Source organism: Aquarana catesbeiana, linkage group LG01 (genome assembly GCF_042186555.1).
Source record: "Aquarana catesbeiana isolate 2022-GZ linkage group LG01, ASM4218655v1, whole genome shotgun sequence".
Taxonomy (NCBI): Eukaryota; Metazoa; Chordata; class Amphibia; order Anura; family Ranidae; genus Aquarana; species Aquarana catesbeiana.
Window position 1 is genome coordinate 517,866,850 of NC_133324.1, and position 24,805 is coordinate 517,891,654.

At 47.8% G+C, this 24,805-nt stretch overlaps 1 protein-coding gene across 2 annotated transcripts in view; it reads right to left on the bottom strand.

The window, feature by feature from the left end:
- The window catches only part of R3HDM4 (R3H domain containing 4), a 155,093-nt gene extending 148,794 nt beyond the window's left edge, over positions 1 to 6,299 (bottom strand). For both annotated transcript variants that reach the window (XM_073594057.1, XM_073594056.1), the window contains exon 1: positions 6,145 to 6,299. In XM_073594057.1, coding sequence (XP_073450158.1) covers positions 6,145 to 6,200 — 56 coding nt within the window. In that variant the 5' untranslated portion in view covers positions 6,201 to 6,299. The remainder of the gene's footprint in view (positions 1 to 6,144) is intronic.
- Between the last annotated feature and the right edge of the window lie 18,506 nt (positions 6,300 to 24,805).

Sequence of the window (24,805 nt, forward strand, 5' to 3'; positions counted from 1 at the left end):
AAGACCTGACCCACCCACGGTCTCCAAATGGATAAACCAGGTAGACAAAATAGCCGAACTGGAGAGACTCATCCACCAAGCCAAAGAAAACCCGACCAAATTCCAAAACACATGGGCATGCTGGATACAGTATCGACCTCCCACAGGCTCTAACACCCCCCATATAAATATCTGAAACCTTCTTCTTGGAAGGATAGTTAGCCCCAAGCTGGATCACACAGACAATCCATCATTACTATCCCTATAACCCCCCCCCCCCCCCCCAGGCCAACACCTACCCTGTCTTGGAAGGTAACCACAACACATAGGGGCCACTTCCTGTCTACAAACAAGCCTTGTTTGAACCAATGGTATTTGTAATCCATGGGCAACCACCCGTTCACTGATAGCTCCCATTTGGGGTTAACGGGTAATGGAGTGGCCTATTCTGGCTTGTCGCTACAAAACTTGTTTTTAACCCACTAATCAATAGTATACCAGTTATTCCTGACAGCATAGCAGCAGTGATTAACTGGGCTCTCACCCGCCTACATTACATCCCCCACACAATTACAGTTTATTATCTGGACGCAATTAACTATGCTCATTGTGTTTAAGTACAAAAGTTATGAGGTCACGTTCTTATAGTATATGAGTAATTCATAACATTACTTTTCTGTTTAAACTCATTTCCTTTAAACTGTGACTCTGTATCCCTGTTATTAATAACTTTGTTATTGTGAAAAATTCAATAAATTATTTAAAAAAAAAAAAATGGCAGGCAGGGAAAGAAAAAAAAAAAAAAAAAAAAAAAAAGGCACGTGGCCTAGTGCATTATCCTTGGTATAAAGTTTTATTACAAAGCAGAAGTGAGTGGAGTACTCACATTTGGTATCTGGAATAACATCTCATCATTCTTCTAAGAGGTCAAAAAACAATACCCATATCCCATGGGATAGTAAGATGGAGTAATCGTCTGGCGCGTTTCGAGGATTTTTCCTCTTCCTCAGAGCCTTATGGAACAGAGTCTGGTTTGCACATTATATGTAGATGGACTCGATGGATGGTATGGGGGGGGGGGATAGGCATCCAGATGTGGGCTGAACTGAACGTGCCTTGGGGTCCCCTGGGCAGGTGTTGCACGGTATGCACAGAGATGTTCAAGTGGTAAGGTTCCCAGAGGTTCGGGTCACGCAGACAACGTACATAAAGGCTGCACACAGTGCTAGGGCGCCGTGTGTGCTCTCTCCACCAGACTGTCACACACGGCGCCCTGGCACTGTGTGCAGTCTTTATGTACATTGTCTGCGGGACTGGGACCTCAGGAAACCTTACCACTTGAACATCTCTGTGCATACCGTGCAACACCCGCCCAGGGGACCCCAAGGCACTGCACGGGCCAGGATCTGGTAGAAGGGCCATACTATCACCATTTATTGGTGCGCTGTGACGAGTAAAGACTATTCCATCAGCAAAGGAGTGTCATGAATCACCAGTAATACCTTCATGCCCTGTCTGTCTGCTTACCTGGTCTGTGTGTCAGCCTTGGGCCTGCACTCTCATACCTGCATAGTTAAGTAATCTTCCCTCAGCATGGCTCCACCCTAGCCTCTACAGGATACATTTAACACTGTGCTGTCCAAGCCTGCCTTACCCGAGCAATATTGTGCGTTTTGTTTCCTGTCTCCTGCTTGCCGTGTGCTCTATGTCTGTTTCTGTTACCGATCCTGGCTTGTTCTTTGACTATCCCTGCCTGCTTGTTACCCTGACCTTTGGCGTGATCTCCGTTTATTCTTGTCTGCTAGGTGCCCCGACCTTTGGCTTATCTCCTGACTATCCCTTGTTGTCCTGGGCTGCTGCTCCCTCTCTATCCTCCTGTAGCCTACCGTGAGCGTGAGCTGGGAGACCCTGGGGGCCACGACCTGGAGTTAGTTGCAGCACAGTACATCCTCACCTCTAGAAGCTCTGGTGAACACCTGCTGGCTCTTAGACTCCGCACCCTGGGGAATCTTATGCTCTAGCTCCCAGTGGGATCCGTGTTGGTGCTCCAGTGGACCTGCTTTTCTGAACCACCCAGAGTTCCATCTGCAGCAGTCAGCCATAGGATCCACTACCTTAGTAGTGCACTCCTGACCCCAACAGTGTGCATCTGTCACCTGGCCTCAGGTGATCTGACAGGGAGGACTATTCCCCAAAGGCTATACCATCCATCCAGTCCACTACATATAAATTTGCAGACCAGACTCAGGTTCCATAAGGCTCTGAGGAAGAGGAAAAATTCTCGAAACACATCAGACGATTACTCCATCTTACTATTCCAAGAGATATGGGTATTGTTTTATGACCTCTTAGAGGTGTGATGTTATTCCAGATACCAAAATGTGTGTACTCCACTTACTTCTGCTTTGTAATTAAAATTTTTACCAAAGATAATGCACTAGGTCACGTGCCTTTTTTTTCCTTGCTTTAGTTCTTTGAACTCTCACTAGTTGGCTAAGGCAGCGGGGTGTGCAGAATGCATTGATTAAGCATCTAACAGAAGTACAACATTTTTACCTAGGTTTCTGCACAGCGCAGGAGAGATTTTTTTTGGTTGATGTTAAAAATGGCAGAGACCCTTCTGTGGGTGTGCTGGCTAGCACCCTGCCGTGGGTAGGTGGCTGCTGGCTGGCTGGCTGGCGTGTCCGCCCGAGTGCCGAGGCGAAGAAGAGGGAAATCTGTCAGACTCAGAACGTTAGGCCCAGTGCACGGAGGTGTAATGACGTTGTGTGCGTGTGCTGCGCACTGGGTCTATAGGCTTCTGGGCCCCAAAAAGATGGCCGCAGCCCGCAGAGACCACTATCGGTCTAGTTTGTGACCGATACCAATGTTTTGAAAATGCTGATATCGGCCCGCAATAATCAGCCTTACCAATAATCAGTCGATCCCTAATGCACTCAATACTTGATTGGGGCTCCTTTTGAACAAATTGCTGCATCAATGCAGCGTGGCATGGAGGCGATCAGCCTGTGCCAATGCAGAGGTGTTATGGAAGCCCAGGTTGCTTTGATAGTAGCCTTCGGCTCATCTGCATTGTTGGGTCTAGTGTCACATCTTTCTCTTAACAATACCCCACAGATTCTCTATGGGGTTTAGGTAAGGCCAGTTAGGCCAATCAAGCACAGGGATACCATGATCATTAAACCAGGTATTGATACATTTGTCAGTGTGGGCAGGTGCCAAATCCTGCTGGAAAATGAAATCAGCATTTCCATAAAGCTGGTCAGCAGAGGGAAGCATGAAGTGCTCTAGAATTTCCTGGTAGAGGGCTGCACTGTCTTTGGGCTTGGTAAAACACAGTGGACCAACACCAGTAGATGACATGGAAAGAAAGAAATCCTTGAAATATATCACTCTGTGTGTACTGCATCTATATAAAATATAGGAGTTTCACTTTTTGAATTGAATTACTGAAATAAATTAACTTTTTGATGATATTCTAATTTTAGGCAATGCACCTGTATGTATGCATGTGTACACACACACGATCCTGCGCATAGCTGCCGCCCCGTAGCAGTAAAAGTGCTATAGGGCAGTCAGCAAGTGGTTAACACAGCCCCAATTCAAGAACAGCATTACTTCCAGCTAGAGAACAATGCTGAGAAGGATTATAAGCCTCACTTACACTACCAGCGGTGACCTGCGTTTTTTTGGATATTGGATAAAACGCAGGTCACTGCTTGTGCTCATAAAAAAAAAAAAAAAAAATTGTTGCCCATGTGCCCCATTCACATCACAACACTAGTGTGATTTGCAGTGAGCTGCGGTACAATGCAAAACCCGTGCACGGAACCACACAGCGCTGCTTCGCAAGAACATGAAGTGTCATTACATGTCGAATCAAGTAGAAAAAAATAAAATAAAAAAATTTGTACTGCCCCCTGCTGACACAGTGACTACCTCACACATGCAGGCTAGCAGAAACCTTTAAAGGAGAAGACCAGCCTGAGCTCATTTGGCTGGGCTTCTCCTATGGGTCACGGGAGTGCAATTTGTTTCGCACTCCTGTGACCCGTTTCCAGCAGAGAGCGGGCTGAAGTACGCTCTCTGCTGACATCACAGAAATCAGTCCAGGCACCACGTCATCATGACTCTGGAAGTTTGGATCTGCCAGGTGCCTGGACTGATGACTGTCTCAGCCTCCCAGCGAGCCGCTGAGACGGCCACTCCCTGCCCCTCCACAGCTCAGCACTCCAATGAGCGTGGAGGAGCAAAGAGGAGAGCTAAGCCATCGGCGGTGTTCAATGGCTCGGTTCTCAGTGCAGAGACACCGGGGGACAGATGCAGCATTGTTCCGATGCTGCATCCACCTAGGCAAGTATAATAAGGGAAAAAAAAACAAACCCATACTTCTCCTTTAATCTTGATGCTGTAGTGCTAATGCGAGGGTGACAATGCCACTGCTGCGTTGCAAGTAGGGCAATACGCGTCGCCACCTTAACATATAAAAGTAATATTGGCTGTAATTTTGCATCTCTAGACACACACACAGTGCCAATAAGCCAAGCCCCCACTCCCTCCTCACAGGGGTTTGACTGTCCGCAGAAGGAGCCTATTGCTCCGCTGTCCAGTTTCTCCTGTGAGACCAAGAAGAGAGGGAAGCTTAAAGCATTCCTGTCTCCCCCAGACAAATTAAAAGGTCAGCAGCTACAAATACTGCAGCTGCTGACTTTTAATATTAGGGTACTTAACAGTCCAGGGTTCCCACAATGTTGGCAACACGACTGATTTTCGGATCGGCTCTCGGGTGCTGCCATCGCCATTCATAGTAAGAGAAGCCTTTTGGCTTCACAGCCAATTCCCTACTGCGCATGCACAAAGCGCTTTCTAATTGGCCATGCAGTGGAGGAAGGAGGGGGGGCCAAACTTCCGATGGACGGCACCGTCTCCTGGAAGTGGGGACCTGTCGCGTCGCCTCCCCCCCCCCCCCCCGAAAGGTGCCAAATGTGGCACCGGAGGGGGGAGAGGAATCAGTTAAGCAGGAGGTTCCACTTTTAGGTGGAACCGGCAGCGAAGCCTTGCAAGTTCACAGCCTGTTTCCCACTGCACTTTGTGAATGGTCCCACAACGCTGTAGGGGAAGGAGGGGAGGTCATAACCTCTGCTCAATCACTGCAGAAAGGAAGTGGGAACCTGTCAAAACCTACTCTCCCCATCTCCCAGTGGCAATTAAAAGGCCCCCCCCTTTTAATTATTGCCACTTTTTTGGGAGGCGGGGGGGGGGGGGAGTGGGTTTTGACAGGTTCCCACTTCCTTTCTGCGTTGATTGAGCAGAGGTTACGACCCCCCCTGCTTCCCCTACAGCATTCTGGGACACGCCACAGAAGACTGCGGGTGTAAGGCTGCAACGCAAGAAGCAAAACTTCCCCTTTTGGGTGAAGTTCCACTTTAGGCTGGCCATAGATAAATTGAACCTTGCCCAGTTCAGCAGGGACCAGCCAAGATTTGATTCGTCTATGGGTAGGCTAGTTGTCAATCGATCGACCTCAGTACAACCAGCCTGTCGGATTTTTGCATGTGATCACTGCAGACGGCTATAGCAGCCAGTGGGAATCATTATGTTCTGCCAGGCTCCACGCCAGCAGAAAACATAAGCGCAGGAGGAGGGATTCCCCTATCAACACTGACTTTGTTATGGGGGGGGGGGGGAGATTTGAGTAGTGTTCTAATTGGTGTGATTTCCTCACTTCCTGTTTTGCCTCTTGGACAGGAAGTTAAGGTAAATATCATTACACAGATGGCAGAGATAGATATATATATCTATAACTTTAGAAGCACAGTGGCATTATTTCTCTTTGGAAGGACAAACCCAGCCAGCTGGCATATTACTCAGCTGATATGCACTTAGAAAAATTCTGGTGTGTATAACGTCAGAAAGAGAAAAACCCGAGCAGACACCGCATTATAGTGAGATAAAGCTACACTATGGTCCACAGACTAGCAGTCCTCTGTGCAGTAATGACAAACACACAGCCCTTATCTGGGAGGCCAGTCAGTGACACATAGCACAGAAGAGACATTTAGGAGTACAGAAAGGACATTTAGGAACGCCCACCCCCTCCCCTCCAGCCGTCTCCTCTTCCCTCTCCCAGTATGCTCTCCTGTCACAGCCCCGCCGCCAGCTCACCGAGGGCTGTCGATCTCCAGTGCTCCCTCACACTCTATAAGGCGATTATTGACCATCTCAACGTTAAAGCAGGTTCACACTCGTCCCGTTCGGTCAAGACGGAAGTGACGTTCCTCTGGGCGCGCCCCTGTTGCCAAGGGGATGACGTCACCCGTGTTTATGGTTGACCGGTTGACTCACCTTTTCTGGGTTGGAGAGGATCCTGGGCTATTTATGGAGGGGAGGGGACTGTGTCCTACATAGTGGTAAGGCAGTTTTTTTGGACGTTTTCGTCTTAAAGCGGAGCTCCAGGCACCGACGTTTTCATTATTTCTTACCTTCAAAAGAATGTTACCTCAGTACTGGTATGTTTACCCACTTCCAGGCCTTTTCTGGCACTTCTTATTTACATGTAACTAAGCCTGCTTTCACATTACGGGTCCGTTAGTGGTAAAGCGCCGTTAGTTTTAGCGGCACTTTACCGCTGTTTAAGCAGCGCTTTTTGGCCTCATGGGGGTGCTTTTAACCCCCGCTAGCGGACAAAGAAGGGGTTAAAAGCACCCGTGTTGCATCTTTTCAGGCGCTTCTGAATCGCCGCCCATTCATTTCAATGGGCAGGGGCGGTGTAGGAGCGCTGTGTACACCGATCCCGCACCGCCCCAAAGATGCTGCTTGCAGGACTTTTTTCCAATCCCCGAAGAGCACCGCTCCAATGTAAAAGTACTCAGGATTTCACACCAGGGAGGCATGAGAGGCAGTTTACAGCTATTTTTAGTGCTAACATGCCTGAAAACTGCCTCAGTGTAAAAGGGATCTATATGTTTCATGCTAGAAAATTACTTAGAACCCCCAAACATTATATACACAGAGGCCCTAGAGAATAAATTGGTGGGTTTTGCAAGTTTTTTTTATGTCACACAGTATTTGCACAGCGGTTTTTCAAACACAATTTTTTTGGAAGACATTTGTATTTTAATGCAAAAAAAAAAAAATACATAATCCAATTTTTTTGTGAAAATATAAAAGATACCAAACATGTCACGCTTTAAAACTGTGCACGCCCCTGCAATGGTGACAAGCGATGTGAAGGGGACGATTTAAGAGCCTTTACTGGTTACCGCTTTAGATTTACAGAGGAGGTCTAGTGCTAGATTTACTACCCATGATCGGACATTCAAGGTAATACCTCACGTGTGAGACTATTGCTGTTTGCAAAAGGGGAAGGGGACACTTAAAAAAAAATGTTTTTATAAATTTTAATTTAACGCTGTTGCTTTAATTTCTTTTTTTAATCACAATGTAAACAGCCTTGTGACAGCAATAGGCAGGTGACAGGTAGTCTTTATGGAGAGATCTGGGGTCTATAAGACCCCAAATCTCTCCTCTGCCCTTAAAAGCATTCAAAACACAAAGTTCAGTGTTTAAGAATGCTTTTGGTGTTTTTTTTAATGCCACCGTTGACATCCAGGTAATCCAGAAGTGCTGCCTGGTCATCACTTCCAGGTTTCCATAGCGGAGAGAAGATCAAAGCTTTGTTCGCCTTACAACCAGCCAGTTCAACCACTGGCTGGTCGCTCGGGTCTCCCATTTTGATGGGAGAGGCCGAGCAAACCACAGAAGGCGACAGGGGATGTCCCTCCCCACTGCTTGTAAAAGCAATCCAGAAGCTAGTAAGCTGCTAGGACTGCTTATACATGAGAGCCAACCACCAGCTCTAAAAAACAGTACCAGGGTGATGCCTGCAGCTGCAGGCATCATCCCGGTATAAACAACCGAAGTCCAGCGACAAACTGGTAGGTCGCTGGTCTGGAGGTGGTTACTGTACCAGTCATTGTATTAGTATATGCCGTACACTACAGCTAGTGCTGTATTTCTGCCTTGTGGACATGAAAAGTGCAGTACACATATGGATAAGCAATCCTGTTTTTTATCTTACTTCCTGTCCCCTTGGCAATTCTCAGACCGCTGTGAATTCCATGAGCCATTCACAAAATACAAGGCGTTCTGTGATTGGACAAGGGAAGAGGAAGGCGGATAAATGACAACATAGTTTCCCTGTATGAGAGCTGCACATTTCACAGAAGCACGGTACTAGCTGAAACAGTGGGATGGGTGCGGAGGGACCAATCGCTTCTTTTTTTTTTCAAATTCTTTATTTATTGAAAAATAACCAAGTATCCATCAAATACAATATACCGCAAAATAAGTTTCACATTCACCTAAGTGTCGGTTCACACTGCCGTGACTTGGGATCAGACTTGTCAGCCCTCAAGTCGCCCCAAGTCGTTTGACATTGGGAATTACATTATAGTCAATGAGAGCCGTCTTAATGTACACTACTGAAGTCGCTCCAACTTCAGAAAAGGTTCCTGTACTACTTTAAGGCGACTTCTAGGCGACCTGTACCCATAGAATTCAATGGAAGTCGACTCCAAGTCGGATCCTCATCTATAGTGAAGCGACTTTACAGGAAAAAGAAAAAAATCATGAGGGGGAACTCCACGCCAAATTTTAAATAAAAAAACGGCATGGGTTCCCCTTCAAGAGCATACCAGGCCCTTAGGTTTGGTATGGATTTTAAGGGGAACCCCCTATGCCGAGAAAAGGGCGTCTGGGTCCCCCCAAAATCTGAGCATGCAGCCCGGCCGGTCAGGAAAGGGGTTGGGGACGAGCGAGCGCCCCCCCCCCCCGAACCGTACCAGGCTACATGCCCTCAACATGGGGGGGGTAGGTGCTTTGAGGAAGGGGGGCGCCCTGCGGCCCCCCCACCCCAAAGCACCTTGTCCCCATGTTGATGAGGACAAGGGCCTCTTCCCGACAACCTGGCGGTTGGTTGTCGGGGTCTGCGGGCGGGCAGGTACTGTATGTCACAAGAGCTGATTAGCTCTGATTGGCCACAGGCAAAGTCGCCTGTCCTGGGGGCGACTTGAACTCACGTTGTAAGTCGCTCAAAGTCGCGTTGAAGTTGCGCTGAAGTTGCCTCCAAGTCGCCTTGCTAAGTCGCGCTGTAAGTCGTGTTGCCCCAGTGTGAACCAACCCTAATACAAAAAGTTTCAAAGCAACACGGTATTATAGAGCAAGTAACCAAAATACTAAATATCGTTAAGGCCTACACAATTTTCTCCTTTCGAGAACTAAGGAGATGAAAAAATAGTGCGCCAAGGTTTACTCAGATGGATACCTCAGTTCCCTCTTCTTTTTAAAGTAAGAAAAACCCAAAACAAAAAAACAGGGTTATGGACTGTGTGTATGTATTAGCAGTAAAGAGAGGGAGATCTCAATCTCCAGAACAACTTTCCAGGAGTAACTTCCCCTCATCTGAATATACAAACTTATTCCAGTGTCAGGGGCGTAACTAGAAATCACAGGGTCCCATAGCAAAATGTTGTATTCCCCCCCCCCCCCCCCTGCAAACAGCCCCCCCACACACACACAAAAAAATGGACTAATGCGATGCCATTGAACAACAGATTACCACACCCATGTTCACAGTACCCAGGCAACAGCTTATATTAATTTTGAACAACAAAATATGCAGTATACTGTATGCAGCCCCTGAAGGACACACATTGCTGACCTCCATGCCTTCTAACCGATTTCTGTTCTGATTAAACTTATGTGTAAATACAAGACAAATATTGGAGAAATAAGATAGCAATGATGAACAGTGGCCCTAATGGTAGTTTGATCAAGTTTATTCTTAAGGTCTTAGGAACATCTGCACTCTTGAACCTGGCATTACTCCCCCTCTCTTTGTGCTGAAATTATCCTAATGTAAAAATATGGCAAACCTTTTTTTTCACAAAAATAGCAAAACAGTGCAAAACAGATGACAGTCTCCCACTCCCTTCCTACCACCTGTCCAGACTCCAGAGCCTCCTCATGTGCCGAAAATGATGTCACTTCACAGGCGCTCTCGAGCGTTCTGCCCCGCCCACTCTGCTGCCGCCCACTCTGCTCTCTGCTACTGCCTCCTGCTGTATGCAGCTGCGTGTGTCGGGACATGGCCGGACTCGCGGGGCCCGGGAGGATTAAAAGTAAACTTACATTCCTCATTCTCACCGGCAGTGGCGTCACTAGGGTTGGTGTCACCCGGTGTGAAAAAAAAAAATGGTGTCACCCCCCCACCAACTATAGTCCCCCCTCAGTACAGACCCTCCTCCACTAACTACAGACCCCCCTCCCGCAGTATAGATCCCCATCCCTCAATAGAGACCCCCCCTACTAAGTACAGACCCCCTCCATCAATATAGACCCCCCTCCCTCAGTATAGACCTCCCCCTCAGTGCAGACCTCCCCATCAGTACAGACACCCCCCACCTCAGTGCAGACCCCCCCTCCATCAGTACAGACACCCCCCACCTCAGTGCAGACCCCCCCATCAATACAGACACCCCCCACCTCAGTGCAGACCCCCCATCAGTACAGACACCCCCACCTCAGTGCAGACCCCCTCATCAGTACAGACACACCCCACCTCAGTGCAGACCCCCATCAGTACAGACACCCCCCCTCAGTGCAGACCCCCCTCAGTACAGACACCCCCCATCAGTACAGACCCCCCACTCAAGTGCTGACCCCCATCAGTACAGACACCCCCCACCTCAGTGCAGACCCCCATCAGTATAGACACCCCCCAGAAGTGCAGATACCCCCTTAGTACAGACACCCCTCCTAGTGCAGACCCCCCAGCATTGCAGACCCCATCAGTGCAGACCCCCCCAGCATTACAGACCCCCCCTCAGTGTAGACACCCTCTCAATGCAGGACCCCCCCAGCCGTACAGACACCTCCCAGTGCAGACACCCCCCTCAGTACAGACACCCCCCAGCATTACAGACCCCCTCAGCATTACAGACCCCCCCAGTGCAGACCCCCCCAGCATTACAGATCCCCCAGTGCAGGACCCCCCTCAGTGCAGACCCCCAGCAGTACAGAACCCCCTCAGTGCAGACCCCCCACCTCAGTGCAGACTCCCCTCCATCAGTACAGACACCACCCACCTCAGTGCAGACCCCCCATCAGTACAGACACCCCCCACCTCAGTGCAGACCCCCACAGCAATACAGACACCCCCCTCAGTGCAGACCCCCCTCAGTACAGACACCCCCCATCAGTACAGACCCCCCACTCAAGTGCTGACCCCCCATCAGTACAGACACCCCCCACCTCAGTGCAGACCCCCATCAGTACAGACACCCCCTACCTCAGTACAGACACCCCCCAGAAGTGCAGATACCCCCCTTAGTACAGATACCCCTCCTAGTGCAGACCCCCCAGCATTGCAGACCCCCCATCAGTACAGACACCCCCCACCTCAGTGCAGACCCCCCCAGCAGTACACACACCCCCCATCAGTACAGACCCCCCACCCAAGTGCAGACCCCCCCATCAGTACAGACACCCCCTACCTCAGTACAGACACCCCCCAGCAGTGCAGACACCCCCCCAGCAGTCCAGCAGTGCAGACACCCCTCTAGTGCAAACCCCCCAGCATTACAGACCCCCCTCAATGCAGGACCCCCCAGCAGTACAGACACCCCCCCCAGTGCAGACGCCCCCCAGTACAGACACCCCCCAGCATTACAGACCCCCCCTCAGTGCAGACCACCCCCCTCAGTGCAGACCACCCCCCTCAGTACAGACACCCCCCAGTGCAGACCCCCCAGCATTATAGATCCCCCAATGCAGACACCCCCCCTCAGTGCAGACCCCCTTCAGTAGTACAGACCCCCCTCAGTGCAGAACCCCCTCAGTAGTACAGACCCCCCCAGTGCAGACCCCCCCTCAGTGCAGATCCCCCTCAGTAGTACAGACCCCCCTCAGTAGTACAGACCCCATTCAGGGCAGACCCCCCTCAGTAGTACAGACCCCCTCAGTGCAGACCCCCCCTCAGTAGTACAGACCCCCCCAGCAGCATAGATGCCCCCCCTTACATACCTCAGAACAACGCTGACAGTCTCCAGATACACACAGAAGTGTGTGTCCCTCAAGCGCAGGCTCCTCCTCCTCTGTGGATGTAAACAGAGAGGAGGGGAGGCGGCTTCGGTCCGCTCCGCTGAGGGACACAGCGGCGCAAGGCACAGCTAATCAGGGCAGTGAGCGGTGTTAGTGGTGCCACTACCCAGGAGTGTCACCCCTCTGGCTGGTGTCACCCGGTACGGCCTGCACCCGCCTAGCAACGCCACTCACCAGGCTCCACTCGGCTGCAGGCCCCATATTGCCCACGTGGGACGCTATGGCGGTAGTTCCGCCACTGCCCAGTGTGACAATGTTTTGGTGTATTGTTCCTTTCTGTCTTGTTCCTTTCTGTCTTCCATTGCATTAATACTCCTGACCTTATTAAGCCACATAGCAATGGAAGGAGGATTGGTTTCCTTCCAGTGCAGAGTACTACATGCTTTGGCTGCGTTAATCAAGTGGCAAAGCCAGTGCTGTCTCTTGGCCTAAGCCAACAAGGCCCAGGCCTAGGGCGCCACTTTGCAGGGAGCGCAAAAAAAGCCATGGCTCACGCAAAAAAGGCCCCCTCCCTGATCCATCCTCCCACGTGCCGGCTCCCACACGGAATAAAAGTGACACTGGGAGCAGTCCGGAATGCAGGGGACAGGGGCGGACTGAGCCACGGGAGTGCTGGCTCAGCTCCGCCTCCACCTGACTCCTGGCCACTGGTTGCTAGAGCCACCTGGTGTCTAGCAACCAGTGATGTCACAGCCGCGACTCCCTCCCTGCCCAGCAATCAAAGCAGAGGAGGACTTAACTTCCTCCTCCAGCGCGGAGGGGCTCAAAGCAGCTGCCCGACCCCTTGAGCTGAGCCCCGCCCCTTTGTCATGGTCGTGGGGAGTCCACCGTTGGTCCAGTGGTGGTGGGGTGCAGGGCAGCAGCATTTTCAAATAGCAAGAGGGAGGCCCCGGCAGCTAGGAAGAGGCTGACAGCTTGTCATAACCAAGAGTCCGGGAGGGAGTGAGAGAAGACTATGCCTCACCGCCACCCTGACTTGAGCAGCATACCCGGCGCCTCCCAGAGTGGCAGAGCCTGCACTCCTTTTCCAGCTCCTCTCCCAGCTGTGACTGTCCTGGAACAGGAAGACAGGCTGACCGAGGACGGACCTGAAGTAAGTGCATCACACACGCCTACCAACACAGTCAGGGGCTGCCTGGGACAGTCACGGGGGGGATAGTAGGGATTGCAGGCAGGGATAGGGGGTCTCTCTCTCCCACACACCCTCTTACACCCACCCCTCTCTCTTTCTCCCAACCCCCTCTCTCTCCCACACCCACCCCCCCTCTCTCCCACTCCCCCCTCTCTCTCTCCCACCGCCACTCTCTCTCTCCCACCCCACACACCCACCCCCTCTCTCTCCCACCCTCACACACCCACCCCCTCTCTCTCCCACCCCCACACACCCACCCCCTCTCTCTCCCACCCCCACACACCCACCCCCTCTCTCTTTCCCACCCCGTCTCTCTTTCCCACACCCCCACCCCCTCTCTCTCTCTCCCACCCCCACACACCCACCCCCTCTCTCCCACCCCCAAACACCCACCCTCCTCTCTCTCCCACACCCCCCCACCCACTCCCCTCTCTCTCCCACCCCCATACATCCACCCCCCTCACTCTCTAACACCCATCCCTCTCTCTTTCTCCCAACCCCCTCTCTCTCCCACACCCACCCCCCCTCTCTCCCACTCCCCCCTCTCTCTCTCCCACCGCCACTCTCTCTCTCTCCCACCCCACACACACACCCCCTCTCTCTCCCACCCTCACACACCCACCCCCTCTCTCTCTCACCCCCACACACCCACCCCCTCTCTCTTTCCCACCCCCACACACCCACCCACCCCCTCTCTCTCCCACCCCGTCTCTCTTTCCCACACCCCCACCCCCTCTCTCTCTCTCCCACCCCCACACACCCACCCCCTCTCTCCCACCCCCAAACACCCACCCTCCTCTCTCTCCCACACCCCCCACCCACTCCCCTCTCTCTCCCACCCCCATACATCCACCCCCCTCGCTCTCCAACACCCACCCCTCTCTCTCTCCCACCGTCCTCTCTCTCTCTCTCCCATCCCCACACGCCCCTCTCTCTCTCCCACCCCCACACACCCACTCTTCCTCTCTCTCACACCCCCCCCTCTCTCTCTCTCACACCCCCCCCACACACACACCCTCTCTCTCTCTCTCTGCCCCCTCCTCTCTCTCTCTCTCTCTCCCACCCCTCCCCCAAGCACCACCACCACATCTGATTCCATCCTTCTAACGAAGGATTACAGGTCCCAGCATGAACTCGTGAGAGCTAAAGGGTTACATCCCTAGATCTTAGGGGTTCATGCCAGGACTTGTAGTCCTTCAAGAGGGAGACACATCCTTAGATCTAAGGAGCTCATGTTGGAACTTGTAGTTCTTCACTTTTGGGGGATGTGACCCCCCCAGCATGAGCCCCCCAGAGCTGAGGATGCGACACCCCCCCCCAACCAGTGAAGGACTACAGGTTCCAGCATGAACCTGTGAGATCTAGGGATGCGACCCCCAAAAGTGAAGGACTGCAGGTCCCAGCATGAACCCCTCAGAGCTGAGGATTTGACACCCCCCAAAATTAGTGAAGGACTACAGGTCTGAGCATGAACCCGTGAGGGGTTCAGCGGTTCATACTGGAACTTGTAGTCCTTCAATTTTGGAAGGAGTCACATTCATTAAACAGAAAGCGGTGGGGCAAATGTACATGGGGGGGGGGGGGCGATTTTAGTCTTGCCTAGGGCAGCACAAAACCAAAATACACCACTGGGCAAAGCACCAATTTCCTATATGTCTGAAGTGGCATTTGTGAACAGTGGGGCAAGAAGAAGGCAGGTTCCTCCGGTATAAAGAAATCTAAATTTTTGTGAGATCTTCTGTACCTCTGACCAATACTGTTTGATCTTCAGGCAAAGCTAGAAGATATGAAATAAGGTACCCTGTTCCTCATGGATGTAAAGAAAAAACAGTGCAGCGCTGGATAAGTATGGCAAGTGAAAAAGAATTGTGAAAAAATTGGTTCAAAAAATTAAATATAAAATAAAAAACAATAATAAATGACAATAAATAATCGTGACTAAAAAATAGGCATCCAATCAAAGTCCATAGGTGATGAGAAACAAATGCAATAAAAGCAAAAAGTTCTAAATACGGTGTAGGTGAAATCCAGAGATTATTCCATATGGAGATCTGGATCCATAATCCACCGCCAATGCTGCCCACCACCTGGTGATAAAGTAGTAAAGGCTTACTAGAGAGCCTGCGACCGCCCTTATTCAGGGGGGTCAAAACAGGCTTAGTAGAGAGAGATGTGAGATGGACTTCAAAGGATGTTCCATAGGAGACTCTGTAGGGAATCTCATCAGCTTCCTTCCTGGGCAGCTCCACAGCAACAACAGGGCGCCAATCCAGAAGATGTAGTCCCAAGGACGCTTCTTGTATGGCGATCGATGTTTATTCCCAGAGAGACCAGGCAGAGATGAGCCACATATCCGAAAAAGAGGGGGGACTCCAGTAGAGCAGATAAACCACAACTGCGTTTATTGTATAAAATACAAATAAATAAAAAAATATATATGTATAGCATAAAAACCCAGCAGGGACAGCACATAGACTCCTCTGCTGTTTTAAAATAGAATTGCACATGCGCGATGCGTGCTAGTGTTGTGACCCTACGGCCGTTTCTACACAACTGACGTCATCAGGGGTACGCAACCACGCACGCGCATGCGCCTTATAAGCCCAAACGATGCGCTGTGAAGCGCCACCATTAGCTAACTAAAAACGTAACTAACGCTTAATTAGTTTATAGCGCAAACACATAGTGATTGGTTAATAGAGCCTGAAGGTGGGGCTCCCATTCTGTTGGCTTACAAAGAATTACTCTTTAACCTATTAAGGAGATAACCGAGCAATATACATAAATGGATTGCGATCCAACCTATGCCATCTAGTGGCGGAATTAAATACTGCCAAAAATATACAGGTTAAGAGATAAGTGATACACTTAGAATACAAAAGAAAAAATCACAACAGGTGTAAAAACAAAAAGACTAATAGGTTAATAACACCCTAGCCATAGACAGGGAAGGGGGGGGAGGGATACCAAAAAACAAAAAATGATTCTAATAAGTGTTAATAGAAAAATTAGAACAAAAATTCCTCATGTAATAAAGTGCAAGAGAAATGGCAATATAAGATAAAGAGTTACCTCAAGTAAGTAGCAATCAAAAAGTAGCTATATAAGGTAAAAAGGTTACCACACCAAATATGGCATACCTCAGCTGCAAATAAAACCCTGTTCCTCATGGCATCGCCAGCAACGGTCTGAGGCCTCTGGAAAAAACCTACGAAGAGCGGACAGAGTACGATACCATTGCCTTAGTAATTTATAATTGGTTTCCTGAATACGTGTACAAATAGATGATTTCAGAGAAAGATAAATAATGTTCTGACGCTGGGCAGATGTAAATGTTCTTCAAATCTCTTTCCCATTTGCTAAGGCCCGGCATCAAAAATTCATCTGGAGGGGCTATTAGCAAGGTATACATCTTAGAAAGAGTATTAGGGAGAGGATCCTCACAATACAATTCAAACGGTGTCCGCTATCGGAAATTCGCTGGGGGTCCTAATGATCGAAAATAATGGCATAGCTGCAGTGCCTGCCAGAACTTTAATACGTATCGGCCCCCTAATTACATCAATGTAGAGACCGTGGGCCAGATATCGGAAATCAAAAAATGAGAGGCTTGAAAGCATCCCTTTCTGATAGATTACGAAATGGGCCAGTAGCTATACCTGGGGTAAAGCCAGGATTTTCCAATATAGGGAACAGCGGTGATTGTATGGAAGAAAGTCTAGGAGTCCGACACGCCATAGATCCTACTTGAAGTGTAGGACCTATAATGGGGTGCCTCTTAAGAGAAGCTGGTAAATCTGCATAACACAGCAGTGCCCTATGCAGAGCTAAACTGTTGCTCAATGGCCTTCCAAAGGTTAAGCTCTCTATGTCTGCACCTGTCAATCACTCTGCCATGATGGGCAGCTTGATAGTATTTAAATGCATCCGGGACAGCTATTCCGCCTTGACATTTGGGCAGCGTCAAAAGGCGTCTGCAGTGCCTGGGTTGTTATAAGCCCATATGAACTTAGTAAAAAGGGCACTGATTTGGCGAAAAAAAACTTCAGAAATAGAAATGGGTAATGTCTGAAAAAGATACAAAAATTTTGGTAAGATACTCATTTTGATAATGTTACATTGGCCAAACCAAGAATGCAGACCTCGGTGCCATTTATCTAAAAGAGAGCGAACTGAACTAGACAAAGTTAAAAAGTTTTCAGTGCAAAAATGTTGACTAAGTTTGAAGGAATGTATGTACCCAGATACTTCAACGCAGAGGACACCCATTTAAAGTTTAAATTAAGTTAAAGAGGAGTTCCACCCAGGGGGTCGGGTAAAAAAAAAAAATTAAAAGTCAGCAGCTACAAATACTGCAGCTGCTGACTTTTAATTGGACACTTACCTGTCCCTGGGTCCAGTGATGCGGGGGTTCGAAGCCCCGCTCGTCTCCCCCTCCGTTCAGCGGCGCCGGCATTGCAACTGTGGGCGCCAGGCTGCGGCTTCACAGCCTGGCACCCACTGCGCATGCGCGAGCGGCGCGCGCCGTGATTGGCAGCTCAGTCACCTGGGACCTGTAATGGGTCCCAGATGATTGACAGCGGCGAGGGAGCAGAGCGGAGCCCTTCCTGTGCCGAGGGGGAAGTGATGTCACCAGCCCAGGCACTGGAAGGGGCAGACTACGAGGGACCCCCTAGCAACAGGCATTTAGAGGTAAGTTAAAAAAAAAAATATATCCAAATTTTTTGGGGTTTTTTTTTTAGGATTTTTCAAGTATTTTTGTTTTTTTGGGTGGAACCCCACTTTAAGTTAAATTAAGGTACGACCCAGAGGGGGAGGTAGAGCAATTCCCATACCCTCAGATTTAGTATTGAAAAAAAAGTTAGACACTGAAAAGAGTAAATCATCTGCATAAGCTGAAACCCTGTAGTTAAAATCTCCTATTTGTAACTCCCGAAATATCAGGGTTCAACCAAGTTTTATTCGAAAAAGACAAACAACAAGGGTGAAAAAAGGCAGCCCTGTCGGGTACCATTTGATATAAAAAAAGGATCTGAGAACACCTCGTTGACCTTAACCAAGGCCTGTGGAGCTAAGTACACACTAGTAATCCATTGAAGCATCTGATCCCCAAAACTCATGTGTTTCAAGACTGCGAACATAAAGGTCCAATTCACCCTATCAAAGGCTTTCTCTGCATTGGTACTCAGAAAAACACAAGGGATGCCAGTACGATTGGCATAGCGTACTAGATTAAGAACTTTAATACTATTGTCTCTCATTTCACAAGAAGGAATAAAGCACACTTGGTCCAAATGTACCAACTGGGAAAGCCGAGATTGAAGACGAGAGGCAAGTAGTTTGGTGAAAAGCTTCAGATCCACATTGAGTAAGGAGATCGGCCGATAGTTACCACAGTCAGACAGGTTTTTCCCCTCTTTTGGGATGACTGATATACTGCATGTGCCAAAAGTGCGGCCAGGGGATACTTAGTAGACTATCCCAATGTATTAAACACTTTAATCATATGTGGGCCTAGCAGGGGCAGGAGAGTCTTATAGTACTGTATGGTAAATCCATCAGGACCGGGTGCCTTCCCATATTTAACAGTCTTCACTGCTTTATGTAGTTCTTCAATCGAATTGGAATTTCTAACTCACGACAGACCTGGGAGGGTAAACAAGAAAGCTGTGCGGAGGAAAGATACTCCTCAAGAGAAGAAGAAGATGTAAAAGATGGTGAAAGGTTGTATAAAGAGGAATAAAATTCCCCAAATGCTCGAGCAATATCTTTTGGCTGAGAAAGTATCTGTCCATTGCTCCCCTTTATATGAGGTATATACGAGGCCGTACGTTGATCCTTGAGGGTCCTGACCAGTGATTAACCACATTTATCACCTGATTCATATGATATCGTCCTATAGGATTGCAATGCTGCTTTAGCTTTGAAACAGAGAAGATATGACACCTGTCTCCGAAGATGAGCAAGATCATTCCACAAAGAAGGGACAGGTGTCCATTTGTGTTGCGATTCAATGGCCTGAATGTCAGCAAGCAGTTTTGTTAGTTGTGCCTCTCAGGCCTTCTTAACTCGGGATCCATGTTTAATCAAGACCCCCCAGATAACCGCTTTATGGACTTCCCACATTATACCTGGGTCACTTCCCGGGATGTCGTTCGTCCTAAAGTACGCTGTAAGTTCTTCAATCACATCAGTTAAGACCTCATGAATCTGTAGGCTTTCATTCAGGCACCAACGCCAATCTGGGGAGTAAGACGAGCCAGACATTGAAAGTCGCAGCATGACAGGGGCACAATCAGACCAGGTTATATATCCTATAGAGTTATCTAGAACTGAGGGGAGTAAATTATGGGGGACCAAAAAAAAGATCAATATGTGAGTATAGTTGGTAAGGGATAGAAAAAAAAATATAATCTCTTTCCCCGGCATGCAACGTATGCCAGGCATTAACCAGCTGCAGATCATGTAACGTTTGCAGAACACGTTTCTTGGGGCCAAGAGGAACAGAGGAAGTGTCTACCATGGGATCTAGGGGAATATTAAAATCCCCCCCAAGGATCAATTTACCCTTCGCGAACTCCATCAGTTTCAAGAGAACTTTAGAAAGAAGAGTCTTGATGAACATTTGGTGCATATATAGTGGCTAACGTCATCTATCAATGAGAGACCAGGGTACACCACTAGAGATCAGAACAGAAACATCTTTAGATTTTGCCTCCTGATTGGAGGCATGGCATACACCAGGGAAAAAATTACTTTTTGAAGAAAAGGAAGTCCACCCACCTTAAAATGAGTTTCTTGCACAAACGCCACATCAGTCCGAGTTAATTTCAAATCATTAAGAAGCAGCCTTCGCTTCTTAGGGACATTAAGCCCCTTGGCGTTTAGAGAAGTGACACACACAGTATCCATCTCCTCTGGGGAAGGAAAAAAAAAAGGGAAAAAGTGTTTCTCTTTCCCTTTCTTTTTCCTCAAGAAAATAGAGAAAACAAAAAAATATATATAGAAAGGAGAGAGTATCCAAAAGCCTAACAAAAAAAAAAAAGGAAAGAAAAATAAATAATTTACCCTAAGGAAAGCACTCACTACTGAACCCTCTGGCTCATGTGAGTGCAGGCCTATATGGGGAAGTGGTTGGAAACAGCCAGATAGCAAAGCTCCAAACCCTATCCCTCCAGCATTTGTAATATCATAAAGAGAATTTTTTTTTTTTTATAATGCAGCAATAACAACCATATATGGAGGCTTAAAAAAAACCCTCTTCGCTTTCCCTTTTTTTCTTCCTTTCCCTTCCCCCTTTCCCCTTGAGGGGGACCAGTCACAAGGACCTAGGACTTACTGCCCGGGCTCCCTAGAAAAGACCTCCCAGGAACCCACATTTCCAAACGAGGACCCACCACCCCCTCAGTGCACATAAACAATTACATATGTGTATATGGTGCCAAAAAAAAACCCTCCCTCATTAGGCATTTAAACATTAAAGCCTTAAACCCAAGTCCTAACCCAAAAATCAAAAGTGTAAAACATCTTGTATGTGAGAAGTGCATATAAGACATATCTATAATCCATAAGTGCATATAATAGACATGTGCACATTTAAATATTTTGTTTCATTTTCGTCTAAGAAATAAATTTAGTTACTCCCGAAATTCGTTTTTATTTATTTCGTTTTTCGTTAAAAATTGCATTCGCCCAAAAATCCAAATTAAGGTCGAATCTGTCATTGAAGGCTTATGGTGTCTGTCAAATGTTCAAAGAAGATTCAACGGAGCAGCTAAACTGTACGACGCCGTATAGTTTACCTGCTCCGTCGAATCTTCTTAGAACTTTCAACAGACACCATAAGCCAAAGTACGTGTGTACTTAGTTCTAGCTATTTTACTGCTCCTCCTCTTTGGTTACAATCAGCCAATAACATTCATCATCATCATTATTTTTATTTATCTTTTCTCCCCTACGTCGAATCGTTTCTCCCCTATGTCGAATCTTTTCTCTCTATGTCAAATCTATTCTCTCTATGTAGAATAATCTTGGACTAATAGAGTTAAGATTAGGCACATTCGACCACAGGTTTGATGGACACAGATTGTTATTGTCATCATCATGTCGAATCTCCTATCTATATCGAACTGTTGTAGCAACAAAAATGAAAATAAAGCATTTATTTATGTTGGATCTTTCGTTTTCGGATTCTGCACTTTCGTTATCGGTTGTTAAACCGATAACGAAAATACCTGAAATTCGGACGAAAATGCATTCGGACGAAAACGAATGCACATGTCTAGCATATAATATCTGTAGCACATGTCTAGTTCTTGTAATAGTGAATAGTGCATATAAGGTCCATATAAACCATGAACCAAGGACCAGCCTTAAAACGAAAATACTAAAGGGGGTTCTGGGACTAGGATGTCATTCCATGGGTAAAGAGAGAGAGGAAAAAATGGGTTACAAAACCTTCCAAAATTAAATCTCCTACCAGGGGGATCTCCATCCCAGAACTCCCAGCTACTACCATCATCCTCTCATTCCTCCCCCACCACCACTGAAATAAATCAAATCTGCATCAAATGTGCAGACATAAATGAACGGCAATGGGGATGAGGGAGGAAGCAGGACAACAACAGTACCCTATAAAGGGAGGACTAATCATTTGGACCGAGGCTTACTGTCCTGGCTCCATGTAAAAGGACCCCCCAGGAACCTATGTTTCCGCACAGCAGCCCGTCCTTTTCATAGTATACATACAGTATATCACAAAAGTGAGTACACCCCTCACATTTTTGTAAATATTTCATTATATCTTTTCATGTGACAACACTGAAGAAATTACACTTTGCTACAATGTAAAGTCATGAGTGCACAGCTTGTATAACAGTGTATATTTGCTGTCCCCTCAAAATAACTCAACACACAGCCATTAATGTCTAAACTGCTGGCAACAAAAGTGAGTACACCCCTAAGTGAAAATGTCCAAATTGGGCCCAAAATGTCAATGTTTTGTGTGACAACACACAAAATATTGCCTTAAACCTTTTAGGCATGGAGTTCACCAGAGCTTCACAGTTTGCCTCTGGAGTCCTCTGTTAGAGACCTTGCGCTCCTCCACCTTTCATTTAAGGATGCCCCACAGATGCTCAATAGGGTTTATGTCTGGAGACACCCTCAGCTTCTTTAGCCCAGTCTCCGAAGGGAGGGGATCATGTTCTGCTTTAATATGTCACAGTACATATTGGCATTCACGGTTCCCTCAATGAACTGTAGCTCCCCAGTGCCGACTGTAGGCAAGACACACTTGTCTTTGTACTCCTCACCTGGTTGCTGCCACACACACTTGACACCATCTGAACCAAATACGTTTATCTTGGTCTCATCAGACCAAAGGACATGGTTCCAGTAATCCATGTCCTTAGTCTGCTTTTCTTCAGCAAACTGTTTGCTGGCCTTCTTGTGCATCATCTTTAAAAGAGGCTTCCTTCTGGGACGACAGCCATGCAGACTAATTTGATGCAGTGTGCAGCGCATGGTCTAAGCACTGACAGGCTGACCCCCCACCCCTTCAACCTCTGCAGCAATGCTGGCAGCACTCATACGCCTATTTCCCAAAGACAACCTCTGGCTATGATGCTGAGCACGTGCACTCAACTTCTTTGGTCGACCATGGCGAGGCCTGTTCTGAGTGGAACCTGTCCTATAAAACCGCTGTATGGTCTTGGCCACCGTGCTGCAGCACAGTTTCAGGGTCTTGGCAATCTTCTTATAGCCTAGGCCAACTTCATGTAGAGCCACAATTCTTTTTTTCAGATCCTCAGAGATTTCTTTGCCATGAGGTGCCATGTTGAACTTCCAGTGACCAGTATGAGAGAGTGAGAGTGATACCAACAAATTTAACACACCTGCTCCCCATTTACACCTGAGACCTTGTACCACTAAAGAGCCACATGACACTCGGGAGGGAAAATGGCTATTTGGGCATTTTCATGTAGGGGTGTACTCACTTTTGTTGCCAGCGGTTTAGACATTAATGGCTGTGTGTTGAGTTATTTTGAGGGGACATCTAAAGCCGCCAAAGAGACAGGAGAGGCTGGAGGGGCCACCATTGAAGGCTCTTGGTAAGACACACTTTGTGTTTCTGTTGTGCGAGTCCATGATGTAAAGGACCGCGTGCCTGGGATCAAATGCTGCATCTCTGACCGAGGGGAGACTCTATGAGTATGCTTCTCCTTCCTCTTCTTTGCAGTGCTCATGCCAGGGAGAGAGGCTGCATTAGAGGCTAATTTGCTGGAGGGATGATTGGAGCTCTGGTAACTGTGTCTTCACTCTGCCATTTTCAGACCACACCCCTGGACCGATCGCTTCTGTATCCATTGATAGCTGAGCATAGTAAACACAGTTTATTACTAATAAGTTTATTAATGAACAGAAGCCTCTGCTTCCTGTTCATTCATCTTCTGTGCAGCTGAGGCTACAGAGAAAGGAACTGAAGAATCTGTGTCCTCAATTCCTTTCTCTGTCCCAAAGGTGAGATGTCAGGGGTCTGTTTGGACCCCCGATGTTCCATTCAAGCCCCCCCCCCCCACTCAACAGCGTTGTGAAAAAAAAAAAAATAATAACATTTAAAAAAATCATTTAAAAATTTTTAAAAACAAATTGTAAAAAAATTTTTTTTTAAATTTAAGAAAAATATTTTAAAAATTTGGAAAAATAATTTTAAAAAATTGTGATTTGGGGGCAGATGTCAGGTAGGCTGTACGGGGCCCAGTGATTTCTAACAGCAGGCTCATTGGATTCATATGATTGGTGCCTGGCAGTCATATGGATAGCGTGTGGCAGTTCTATGGCTGGTTCCTGGTAGACATATGATTGGCTCATAGACTTTACATGATTGGTGCATGGCAGTCACATCACTGGCACATCACAGTATGATGGGCAATGAATATTTATATTAGACAATGGGTCTCCAATTCCTCAATCAAACCATTGGGAAATAATGTATTGAGCTTGAAGATCCAAAAGGATTCTCTTTTACACAGTAGTGAGTATCTCTCATTATCAGAGTTGTGTCCGAGATACATTCAATAGCAAGAACCTCCAAACACCTTATGCCTTTATTGTGGTACAAAAGAAAATGTCGGGGCATGCTATGTTCATCACATCCTTTCTGGATAAACCTCCGGTGTTCCCCCACGTGTTTACACAGTGTATGTATGGTACAGCCCATGTACAACAAATTACATGGGCACCGTAAAACATATACAATGTATTCCGAATTTTTTAGTCTTCCCCCCACAGGGACCCTGATGTCACTGGGGTTTGGGGTTCTGAATTGGGCGGTTAAATAGTATACCCCCCTTTCCTTTCCCTTTTTGCCCTGTCCAGTGCTTTTTGGGTTTGAACTTCTCTGTTTTTGAGGGTTCTTTTGAAGGACGAAAAGATCTCCTTTGAAAGTTTTTCTTTTTAGTGGGGAAAGTTTTCTTTTTATCTGCCGTTCTTTCTAAGACGGTGTCTAATTCAAGGCTGAAGACACGGTCG